The 13207-nt window shown below is 40.6% G+C and overlaps 1 protein-coding gene across 3 annotated transcripts in view; it reads right to left on the bottom strand.

Moving 5' to 3' along the window:
- Window positions 1–270: 270 nt before the first annotated feature.
- Window positions 271–13207, bottom strand: part of commd1 (copper metabolism (Murr1) domain containing 1) — a 158163-nt gene continuing 145226 nt past the window's right edge. For 2 of the 3 annotated variants that reach the window (XM_069931667.1, XM_069931669.1), the window contains exon 3: window positions 7666–10286. In XM_069931667.1, the coding sequence (XP_069787768.1) occupies window positions 10071–10286 (216 nt within the window). In that variant the 3' untranslated portion in view covers window positions 7666–10070. Of the gene's footprint in view, window positions 1090–7665; window positions 10287–13207 lie in introns of those variants that run through there. The other variant, XM_069931668.1, reaches the window with a different exon arrangement.

Below are 13207 nucleotides of genomic sequence, written 5' to 3'. Positions count from 1 at the left end.
CTTCTAGACACTAAAAAACAAATCTAACACTTATGCAAAATCTTTACTTGTTATGATACAATACTTAATGATTAATCAATAATGAATGAACTGCCAAAATCCAAATAGCAGACAGGATATCCAGGTACCTATTTTACTCTGAGATGGTTGATATAAATAACACATTTCAAATATTTGTTAATTCAGTACATTCTTTTCTCTCTGAAGGTTCTTGGTTTCAAACAGAACTGCTAATTGAAGGCAGTCAAGTTGAAAAGGAACTGCAAAATCTTGTTGGTGCTTTAAATCTATTTAATAACAAAATGGATTTACATGGCTGCTCTGTAAACAAACATCAGAGCTTATGACTTCAATTATGAAATGCTTACTTCAGTTGACTTGAGACATTTATTGATCAACTTTTTGTACATATTTATTGACAAATGGCACAGCAATTGATACATGAATACAGACTATTTAAACCATTTAAAAAGAAAAAGCATGAGAATTACACATTTAATGACAAGTTTTTCTTTAATCTTGCATCAATTATAAACGGTGCATTTCTACATCAGTAGTATCATGTGCGCTTTGTAAACTGCAAGCTGTAACTTCACAAGTGTCGTGAATTTATAGCTTCAGATCATTTCAAATAATTCACAACCAAAGAAAATAATTAATTCAAAAATCCCAGTGCAAATTTAGGATCTAATACTAAATTCCAATTTCATGATTTTGAAAAGTGTCAGAGAAGCATCAAATGGAACACCATATCATGAACGAGGTTTAGTATAAAAGAGCAGATGGTGAAGTGTTACAAAGAGGCACTGTTACTTTTGGAAGTGGCTGTACATCAAAGGCTTACAAAATAAACGCAGACTAGCACTCCACTTACAATTATCAAAGCAGGCCATGAATTTGTTACATAAATCACAAGGACAGTTAGTGTTCCAGTTGTCTATTGACACTGCCATCTGTTCTGTTTCATAATCTCCAGCAACATCAGTTAATGCAACTCAGGGCAGTGATGCTCTCTTCAATTTCTGTTATTTTTTTCAGCAGCTGATTCACTTTGTTCTCATTTAACTCCAAGCGGAGAAATTCTGATTCCTAAGACAGAAAAAGCAGAACTTTTAAAATCCATCCAAGAGAAGGAAGCATTAACTATGTACGTTTAAGGAACAAAGTTCCTTTCAGTTCCACTTACTGTTCTTTAACGAACTTGGAAGCATTACATTTGGTGCCTCAGAAAATTAAAACATTACAGCACAGAAAACAGGCCATTTGAATTGAATAGATGCATCAAGCACCCAAGCAACATCTCTGCACTACCTCACAAATCAGTCTGCCGGAGTACTTCCCTGGTTTTGTTTTGTTTTGAATATTTTATTTTTGATTTTCCAAGACTCATAAATCCAAATAAACAATAAATTTTTTCCAACAATACATATGCAGTCGATTTTATCCCCTACCCCTCTCCCCTCCCTCCCGTACCCTAATGCAAAAAAGAAAAATTATATAATTTAAACAAATACAAAGAACAAAATATCATTAAAGTCAAAAACCTTTAAGGGAATTTAGGAAGAACATAAAGAAACATAAAAGGATAGGGAACAAAATACAAGGGCACATCACCCGCACCACGACCCACTTCACTGGTCTCAAGCATTCCACACTGGCACAATTGTATTCACTTTATCTAAAAGGGATATAATCACATCTGTGCACCTATATGTTGCAGACAGGGTTGCCATACCCTAATGAATGTGCCATATTTCTTCCTCAACTTGTAATATTTAGTTGGAAGCTGGACTTCAACATGAGCGATATACACTTCCTGGCTACCGACAAGGCGTCCATCACAAACTGAATTTGGTACCTGGGCAGTTTAAAACTCATGTCCAAAATGTTTCCCAGAAGGTACAATTCCAGATCCTGTGGAAAATCCACCTTCGTAAATTTTTTCAGAATGTCCCCCAGGTCCTCCCAGAAGGATCTTACCTTTATACACAGCCAGGTCGAATGGATAAAGGTTCCAGTCTCCATACCACACCTAAATCTAAATAAGAAATCTCAGAAATGTGCTTTTTGTAATTTTTGTGGTGTGAGGAAATTATATTGCACCAACCTATACCTGGCCTGGCATTGATAACTGCTGTCATACTGTCCAGACACAGATCTGACCAGCACCGCTTGTGGATTGTTGTGCCCAAGTCCATCTCCCACCTTTCCCTTGACTTGTGTAAGCCTGGCTTCAGGCCCTCACTTTGGAATAAGATACATCTTAGAGATAAACTTGCACGTATTCCCCTTTCGAATTGGAATCTCCATGTCACTACACACAGGCAGGGCCATAAACGGTCCTAAATTATCCTTAAGGAAAATCTAAGCTGCAGATAACAGAAGAAAGTTTTATAGGGACAATCATTTTTATTCCTCAGCTGTTCAAATTACATGAGCTGCCCTTGCTCATAACAATCCTCAATATACCCGATTCCCATCTGGCACCAGGTGTCCAGGATCTTATTAACCAGAGTCATAGGTATTAATTTGTTCTGGATCAAGAGCATTTTAGGAGATATCCCCACCTTTAGTCCAATACATTGATTTATTTTTTGCTGTGTTTGAATTATATGTTTTAATATGGGGTTATCAGTTTTCCCTGATATCAATTTGATGTCCCATTATATAAACTCTCCCGCTAACTTTTCTCCAACTGTGTACTGTCCAATTTGTGCCCACCCCTGTTTTCTCTGTTAAACAAATCTCAATCCATAGCAGTATATTACCATCATTTCTTCTTTCTTTGGCTTGGCTTCGCGGACGAAGATTTATGGAGGGGGTAAAAAGTCCACGTCAGCTGCAGGCTCGTTTGTGGCTGACAAGTCCGATGCGGGACAGGCAGACACGGTTGCAGCGGTTGCAGGGGAAAATTGGTTGGTTGGGGTTGGGTGTTGGGTTTTTCCTCCTTTGCCTTTTGTCAGTGAGGTGGGCTCTGCGGTCTTCTTCAAAGGAGGTTGCTGCCCGCCAAACTGTGAGGCGCCAAGATGCACGGTTTGAGGCGTTTTCAGCCCACTGGCGGTGGTCAATGTGGCAGGCACCAAGAGATTTCTTTAGGCAGTCCTTGTACCTTTTCTTTGGTGCACCTCTGTCACGGTGGCCAGTGGAGAGCTCGCCATATAACACGATCTTGGGAAGGCGATGGTCCTCCATTCTGGAGACGTGACCCATCCAGCGCAGCTGGATCTTCAGCAGCGTGGACTCGATGCTGTCGACCTCTGCCATCTCGAGTACTTCGACGTTAGGGATGAAAGCGCTCCAATGGATGTTGAGGATGGAGCGGAGACAACGCTGGTGGAAGCGTTCTAGGAGCCGTAGGTGGTGCCGGTAGAGGACCCATGATTTGGAGCCGAACAGGAGTGTGGGTATAACAACGGCTCTGTATACGCTTATCTTTGTGAGGTTTTTCAGTTGGTTGTTTTTCCAGACTCTTTTGTGTAGTCTTCCAAAGGCGCTATTTGCCTTGGCGAGTCTGTTGTCTATCTCATTGTCGATCCTTGCATCTGATGAAATGGTGCAGCCGAGATAGGTAAACTGGTTGACCGTTTTGAGTTTTGTGTGCCCGATGGAGATGTGGGGGGGCTGGTAGTCATGGTGGGGAGCTGGCTGATGGAGGACCTCCGTTTTCTTCAGGCTGACTTCCAGGCCAAACATTTTGGCAGTTTCTGCAAAGCAGGACGTCAAGCGCTGGAGAGCTGGCTCTGAATGGGCAACTAAAGCGGCATCGTCTGCAAAGAGTAGTTCACGGACAAGTTTCTCTTGTGTCTTGGTGTGAGCTTGCAGGCGCCTCAGATTGAAGAGACTGCCATCCGTGCGGTACCGGATGTAAACAGCGTCTTCATTGTTGGGGTCTTTCATGGCTTGGTTCAGCATCATGCTGAAGAAGATTGAAAAGAGGGTTGGTGCGAGAACACAGCCTTGCTTCACGCCATTGTTAATGGAGAAGGGTTCAGAGTCATTGCTGTATCTGACCCGACCTTGTTGGTTTTCGTGCAGTTGGATAATCATCATTTACACAGTGGATAAACAAAGAACTCCAGTAAACTAATTAATCACAATTTCCATCTTATAAATCAACATTGTCTGCTCAATCAGATTGGGTTTTTTTTAAGATTTGATATCACATTCTTTGATATAGATGTCAGCATTTTCTCAAATTCCAATATCAGGCAAAACAGGACAGTTGTTTCAATCTTCTCTGTCACCTCTTGCTTAAATACTGGGGACATACTGTCCATCCTTTCAATCTACAGGATCCATTTCTGTATCTGTTAAATTTTGGAAGATGATAACCAGAACTTCCAATACCTCTGTTACCACCCCTTTCAAACATGATGTGCTTCAGAAAGAGTTGAAAGAAAGAAAAATCCAAATAACAAGAATGTAAAAATTAGTTGTAGAGGATCTACAAAAGTATCATTACAAACAGCAAACATGGCGCCTTCCATAATGTTTGGGACAAAGACATTTTTTTCCTTTATTTGCCCCTGTGCTCCACAATTTTACATTTATAATCAAATAATTCATCAGCAATTAAAGATTTTATTCAAGGTTATTTGTATAAATTTTGGTTTAACCATGCAAATATTACATCACTTTTTATACATAGTCCCCTAATTTCAGGGCACCATAATGTTTTGGACATTTGGCTTCACAGGTGTTTATAATTACTCTGGTATGCTTAATTGCTTCATTGGTGCAGACTTGCTCTGAAGCTTTTGATCATCTTTTGAGTCTATAGTTGCCATTTTGCAACAGGAGGACCAGAGTAGTGCCAATGAAAGTCAAAGAAACACTGAGGCTCAAAAAACAAGAATAAAACAGAAAAAGGCATCGCCCAATCCTTAAAGTTACCAAAGTCAACAGTTTGGATCATCATTAAGAAGAAAAAGCATTCCAGTGAGCTCCATAAAATAACTTCACTACTGATACAGAAGAATTCTCACCATCATGAAGAAAAATCCACAAACGCATGTCTGATCAGAAACATACTTCAGGAGACAGCTGTAGATCTGTCAATGAATACTGTCTGCAGAAAACATCACAAAAATACAGAGGCTGCACTGCAAGATGCAAACCATTAGTTAGCCACAGAAACAGGATGGCCAGTTTATCAAGAAGTATTTAAAAGAGCCTGCAGATTTTTGCAAAAAGGTCTTGATTCAGACTGATGGCAAGAGCAAAGCGTGGAGACATAAAGGAACTGCTGAAGCTCCAACGCATTCCATCTTTGCCACCACCATCTTGCAGTGTAGCCTCTGTATTTCTGTTCATGAAGTCTTCTGCGGACAGTAGTCATTCACACGTTCACACCTGCCTCTGAAGTGTGTTTCTAATCTCTCAGACATTTGTTTGTAAATTTTTCTTCATTATGATGAAGATTCTTCTGTCATCTGCAGTTCAAGTCTTCCTTGGAATACCAGTCCTTTGCAATTAACCAGTACACTCTTTCTTCTTAATGATGTTCCAAACTGTTGATTTTGGTAATCCTAAGGGGTGAGGAATGTATATTAATCTTTTTATTGTTTTCGGTTTTCAACCTCATAATGGTTTCTTTTGACTTTGACTGGCACAACTCTGGTCCTCGTGTTGAAAAATGGCAACAACAGACTCCACAGGTGATCAAAAGCAAGAACCAACCCAAGTTCTCTTATACTTGCACCAATGGAACAATTAAAGATACCCGAGTACACACAAACACCTGTGAAGCCAAATGTCCCAAACATTATGGTCCCATGAAATGATGGGACTATGTATAAAAAGTGATGTTAATTTTTACATGGTCAAACCAAAATGTATATAAATAACATTGAGTAAAATCTGGAATGTGCATTTTAATTACTTGTGAATTGTTTGATTAAAAATGTAAAAGTGTGGGGCACTGAGGCAAATAAAAGAAAAAAGTATCCCAAATATTATGGAGTGTAAATATTATGCCAGAAGTCAATGGTCCATTTTGAATTGTGTATTTATCCAAATCAAAAACATTTAGAGTATAAATCTATACACTGTCAGGGCTTACAGTTGGGTTTTTAAAAAGTCTTCATTGGGGAGGTCACATTTTTATAATATTAGCACCTTTTTTAAATTATATTTGGGCCCCTACATAATCCAAATATTATTGCCATATTTTTATAAATACACCATATTTATTCTTTTGATTGTATGTGTTTTTTTCCAATAGGCATACAACTGTTCATCTCTGTCTTCCATCGTGCTCTGTAGAGGGGAGTCGGATTTCCAAGTAATTGAAATACATTTCTTAGCCACAGCTAAAGCTATTTTAACAAATGAAATTTGGAATTTAGTTAGTTTGTTACTTATTTCAATAAAATTGCCCAAAAGATAAAGCTCTGGATCATCCGCGAAGGCTACCACTGTATCCTTGTTAGTATTTTGATTTATGTAATTTCTATGGTGTGAGGTATGATTGGTGTAGAAATTATATTGTACTCATCTGTATCTTGCATTTATAATTGACGTCATGCTATCCAAACACCAATCAGACCAGCATCTTTCTATTATTGTAAATCCTAAATTGGACTCCCATCTCTCGATCTCTGTAAACCTGGTTTTGCACTCTCTTTTTGGAGAGCAAAGTACATTTTAGATATAAATCTAGGTATGTTCCCCAGCCAAATTGTTTGTTCCATCTCACTAATTTCAGGTGGGGCCAAGTTTAGTTCCCATCTTTCTCTTAAGAATGATCTTAAGTATTTGTTACCCAGATTCATAAAATGAGTAGTCTCTTTCTAAAGGGTTGAGGCACCTCCAAGTATCAATTAAATCCTTCAAAAACCATAATGTTGTGTCTGTAGTTTTCACCCTTGTTATTATTCTCACTGATTTATCCAATATTGAATATTTTTAAAAAATTGAAATCTATTCCAATGAATATATTTTGTCTCCCCTCCCTGCAGTTTTTAAAAAGATATCCTTCATGAGGATTTCATCATCATAATTTGGTGTTAAATATTCATAAATATCCATGATTCTGCATAAATTTTGCAGTGTGCCATTACGAATCTTCTAGCTTGATCAGTTAAAGCCTCTTCTATTATTTTGGTATATTTTTATTAATTAAAATCGCTAAGCTTCTTGCCTTTGATCCAAATGAAGACAATATTACTTGCCCCTCCCATCCTCTTTTTAATTTTACATGTTCCAATGTGGTCAGATGTGTTTCTTGTAAAAAGACTATATCTGGCTTTAATTTTTTTTAAGGTATGCCAAGACCCGTTTTCTCTTCACCGTTCTGTGAATTCCATTAACATAAAACAAATAAATTTTAATGTTCTATCCATATTCTTCTTTAAAACAATATTTTTTAACAGTAAAATCTCTTTGATTCTTTAAGTCCTTCCCCTTTAAGAAAAGCGCACAATGTCCCTGCTTGAAAGGTGACGTTTATGTAGAGCCCCGAAATACTGCGGAAAAATGCCTGCGGAATTTCTCAAGGAAGAACCACCATCTTTTTGAGACTCCTTTCCAAGCGCCATTATCGCCTTAGACTGGAGTCTTCACTCTGCTATCACTTTTCCCAGCTTTTTTTTCTTTTACTGAGCTCTGTGAGCATTTCTATACACAATACTTTCAAACAATAAATACAAGACAATTTAACAAAAATTTTAAAATTGCAACTTTTACTTAGTTCCATTATAAATATTTTCACAATCTTCTCCCTCAGCAACCTGTATCTTTTTTATGAAAAAATAATACCTTTTTATGAAAAAATAATACCTTTTCATGATCAACCTTGGGTCGGCCATTATTCTACTTAGAATAATCATGTCCTGCTCCCAGAATTATCTCCCGTTCTCAGTAGCTTAAAAGTCTCACCAGAACTGGACTTGGCTTCTGATCAGCAGCTCTTCTGGGTCAGAAAGTTTGGTGAGCTCTCGCGATATGCAGTTTTTTTTATTCCAAATCTGTATTCTCCCAGTACTCGTGAGATCCATTTTTAAACAAAGTTCATTGGGTCTCTTCCCCTCTTCCCTTAATTCTTTCGTTTCGACCAATAATTCGGACATTATTCCATCAACTAAAGTTCTCCATATGGTCAATTTTGTCAAGCAGCTTTTTTTTTATCCGACTCGCATTCCTAGGCTTATTTTTTCCAAAGCCTCAAGTTTTTCATGTGTTTTCATCAATTTAAACTCTGCTCAACCCAATGTCTCCATCAGGTCTTCAACAATCTTTTATTTCAGTCATTTTCTCCATCATATCTCTCATCACCATTCCAACACTTATGAATCAGTTAATCAAATGCTCCATTTTTCCTGGATCTTAATCCAACTCCCCAGTTTTACCTGGTTCTGCTGGTCCTGTCACCATTTTTGCACTGCTCCCTTTCAGACTCTCACCCAATGTTCCCGGTTGAATAGTAGCTTCTTCAATCTTTGTTCTTGGCTGCCTTGTTTTATCCATTTTTAATGAAGAAAATCTTGATTTTTCGCATTTTGACCATCTATTTAGTACTCTTTACGGAGAGCTCAACCAAAACATGTCTGTCTAGTTCCTTCACATGGCCACCCCGCCGCACCCCCCCCCCCCGAGAATAAGGTGTTGTTCCACCAATCTGCAGGTGGTCAAGGTGGGATAGTACATAAGACCATGGACAAACATGTGAGTGTGGGCATATAACTCAGAATTGAAATGGTTGGTCACTGGGAGGTCTTTGTTGTGGTGGACGGAGAGGAGGTGCTGCCGAAGCAATGTCCCAATCTGCAACCAGCTCTCCAATGTAGAGAAGAACATAAAGGGAGCTCAGATGGATAAATTAGTCCTGTGGATATACAAGCTTCACTTGAAAGATTTGCTTGGGATCCAGTCTGTGGTGAGGGAGGAGGTGTGGGCGCAAATGTTGCAACTCCTATGGCCACAGGGAAAGGTGCCCACAGGGAAAGGTGCCCATGGGAGGGGGGCGGAGGAAGGAGGGATGTGGGGAGGGAATGGGTGCATGAAGGAATCAAGGATGGAGCGGTCCCTATGGAAAACTGAGAGTGGATGAGAAGGAAATAATGTGTCTGGTGGTGGGATCCTGTAATAAGGGAAGAAATTCCGGTGGATCATGTGTTGGATGTGGAGGCTGGTGGGGTGGTAGGTGAGAATGAGGGGGATTCTATATTTGTTGAGTCTGGGGACATAGGGGCTAGGGCAGATGAGTGGGAAATGAAGGACATGTGGGTGAGGGCTGAATTGATAGTGGTGGAGAGAAGCCATGCTTGTGGAAGGTGGCAGATATTTTAGAAGATGTGGACTGGAAAACCTCATCTTGGGAATAGATGCAATGGAGACAGAGAAATTCAGAGAAGGAGATGGAATTCTTGCAAGGGACAGGGTGTGAGGAAGTGTAGTCAAGGTAGTTGTGGGAGTTAGAGGGTTTGTAGTACATGTTTGTGGTAAACTTGCGTCCCAAGATGGAGACAGAGAGATCCAGGAAGGGGAGAATGTTGTGGGAAGTGAATTTGAGAAGTGGATAAAGTTGACAAACTCATCACGGGTGCACAAGGCAGCCCCAAAATAGTCATTATTAACCGAAGAAAGAGTTAAGGGGTCTTGCCTGTGTAGGCTTGTAGCATGGATTGCTCCACAAACAGAATTGTGTCAGTATTACAGGCAAAACTACTTCATATATGAACAGAACTGAACATTCTGCAAAAAATTCCCATTACTGACTTTATAATAGAAGGAAAGTAATTCGTGAAACAACTGAAGATGGTTGGGCCGAAGACATTACTCTACAAGCTGCCAAAGAAAGCAAAAAGCAGGTATAGTTATATCGCTGAAAAGACATTTAGATAGATATACAAATTTGAAAGACCAAATGCAAGCAAATAAGGCTAGGCCAGAATACAATCAATACACAACAAAACTGGAGGAACACAGCAGGTCAAACATCTGTGGGGGAAAATGTGAGCAGTCAACAAAGCAAGCCTCAGCTCTTTATGAGGAACACCAAAATTTGAGCATTTGTTCTTGTTCTCCAACAGATTCCTTGTTTCGGCCATAATGCAACTGGCCAGTAGGGATCAGTTAGGCCAAATGGCATACTCCTTGTTGTTTAAGTCAGTGACATTCTGATGATAGGGTAATTGATCTCCAACTACCACAACAACTTTCCTTTCTTGGAGGTATGACTCCAAATATTGTTGCACATTAATTTGAGTTTTAATGCCGTTCTGTGATGCAAAACTGTCAAATTCTGGCTTTGATGTCAAGAGCAGCAACTCGTATCTGGCATTCATCTGTAAAACATGAAAATCTGCAGGCACTGTGGTTGAAGTAAAAACTGGAGAAACACAGCAACTCAAGCAGTGTCCTTTATATAGCAAAGGTAAAAATACATAACCGACGTTTCGGGCTACAGCCTTTCATCAAGATATGGAAAAATGTCAGCAGGAATTCGAACAAAAGGGGGGGATGGGGAAGAGAGATGTGGTTGCAAAGGCAGGAGTTGATAGGTTGAGAAATAAGGGAGGGGACAGCAGCGATCAAGGGGAGGAAGGATGGCTAGGTGAATGGGGGGAAGAGAGGGAGGAAAACTAGAAGGGGAAGGGAAGGAGGGAGGGGGAAGAGGGGAACAGGTTAGCAGAAACTAGAAAAGTCAATGTTAACGCCATCTGGCTAGAGAGTGCTCAGACGAAAAATCAAATGTTGTTCCTCCAATTTGTGGGTGGTCTTGGTGGGATAGTACATAAGGCCATGGACAGACATGTGGGTATGGGACGATAATCAGAGAACTGAAATCGTTAGTTACTGTGAGGTCCCTGTCACTGGTGCGGACTGGGTGAAGGAGCTCAACGAAAAAATCTACCAATCTGCGCCCAGTCTCTCCGATGTAGAGAAGGCCGCAATGGGAGCACTGAATGCAGTAAATCAGTCCTGCGGATACACAAGTGAAGTGTTACTTCACTTGAAAGGGGCCCCAGACCATGGTGAGGGAGGAGGAGTGGGCGCGTGTGGGACCTCCTATGACCACAGGGGAAGGCAATGGTGAGGGAGTGGGGGCGCCATTGGTGGGAAGGGAATGGGTGCACAAGGGAGTCACGGAGGGAGCGGTCCTCTGGAAGGCGGAGAGGAGAAGATGTGTCTGGAAGTGGGATCCTGTTTTAAATACCAGAAGATGTGTCTGGAAGTAGGATCCTGTTGTAAGTGCCAGAAATTCTGAAGGATAATGCGTTGGATGCAGTGGCTGGTGGGGTGGTAGATGAGGCTAAGGGATATTCTTATGTTTGTTGTGTCTGGGGGCAGAGGGTGCCAGGGCAGATGCACGAGAAATGGAGGAAATGTGGGTGAGGGCTAAGTTGATAGTGGTGGAGGGGAACACGTTTGTGGAAGAAGGCTGACATTTTGTACTGGAACCTAGCTTGGGAACAAATGCGGCGAAGATGGAGAAATTGAGAGAAGGGGATGGAATCCTTGCAGGAGACAGGATGTGAGTAAGTGTAGTCAAGGTAGTTGTGGGTTTGGAAAACTGGTCTCCCGAGATGGAAACAGAGAGATCCAGTGAGGGGAGAATGTTGTCGGAGATGGACCAGGTCAGTTTTAAATCGGGGTGGAAGTTGGCTGCAAAGTGGATGAAGTTGACAAACTCTTCACAGGTACATGAGGCAGACCTGATGTGGTCATCAACTCAGCCCTTACCCACATCTACTCCATTTCCGACTCATCTGCCCTGGCCCCATTAGCCTCCACTTGCAGCAAAGATAGAATCCTCCTTATCCTCATCTACCAGCCCACCAGCCTCTGCATCCAACACATTATTCTCCAGAATTCTCCAGGATCCCACTACAAGACACATCTTCCCCTCTCAGCCTTCCGTAGGGACCGCTCCCTCCATGACTCCACCAATCATTGCATTATCCACAAACTTATGAACCCACCCCTATTTTTACATTCATTTATGTAGCCCAAGTGATAGGTGTCCCAACACTGATCCTTTTAGAACACTACTATCACAGGGTTGTTGCCTGAACAAAGAGCCTTCTAACACTACCCTGTCTTTTATGGGCGAGTTAATTTTGTGTCCAAACTATCCATTTATTCTGGATTCCATGCATCTGCACCTTCTAAATAAGCCAAACATGAAGAAGCTTGTCTACTGTCTTACAAGTCCATGTTGATAACCTTACCCCCTAACTCTCTTTGTCACTTTCTCAAAAACATGAGAAAAAAATATTGAGACGTTACCTGACCCTCAAAGCCAAAATCTGAGCATAACTTTCAAAATAAGCACAAATCCTATCCTTAAGTATTCTTTCCAATACTTGCACACCACTAATGTGAGGTTTATTGGCCTATAATTTCCTGGAATATCCTTTTTACCCTTGAAAAAGGGACAACATTATCCACTTTCCAGTCCATCCTCTCCTGTCATTAGCAAGGATGCAAAGGTTTTTGTCAAGGACCCAGCGATATCTTCATTTGCCTCCTTCAATTATCAGGAATATCTCACATCAGGCCCAGGGGAATTGTCCACTTTCATGCTCCTCAGAAGACCCAATAGCACCTCTTCTTTGATCTCAAAATGTCCTAACACATGAACATTCTCCTCTCAACCACTGTCCATAACCTTTTCCTTGGTAAACACTGAGGCAAATACTCATTTAATATTATGCCCACTTTCTCTTTTATCCTGGAGTGGTCCTATCATCACCTGAGACAGCATCTTGTTATTAATGTGGGATTTTTTTAAAGCCTGCTCACCAAGGACATCTCTGATCCCCTTTTGGCCTTTCTTATGTCCTGCTTGACCTCTTTTCTGCAATCTTTTTATTCCTCCAATGCCCTGATTGTACCTTCCTGAACCATACGCATGACCTCTTTTACTACTTGACAAAGTTCATGACATCATCTAAGGTTCTCTTGCCTTGCAATCCCTATCCTACCTTCACACTGGAACATTTCAGATCTGGACTGCAGTTCGTTATTCCTTACACAACTGCCACATGTCAGTTATGCATTTGCCTGATAACAGCTGCTCCCAATTAACATGCCTTGAGTTTCTATTGAATTATGTCAAAATATTCCCTTCTCCAATTTAGTACTTTTTTTTACATGACCCAAGCTTCACTTTCAAGATAATTATGGACAAGGATAAGGAAGAGTGATTGCTATTACCAAAATATTCCCCAATGAAAGGCCTCATATGGCTCTCTCTCTGGAT

Source organism: Narcine bancroftii, chromosome 4 (assembly GCF_036971445.1).
Source record: "Narcine bancroftii isolate sNarBan1 chromosome 4, sNarBan1.hap1, whole genome shotgun sequence".
Taxonomy (NCBI): Eukaryota; Metazoa; Chordata; class Chondrichthyes; order Torpediniformes; family Narcinidae; genus Narcine; species Narcine bancroftii.
The sequence above is the reverse complement of the archived record's forward strand: the minus strand, read 5'-3'. Positions and strand labels throughout refer to the sequence as shown.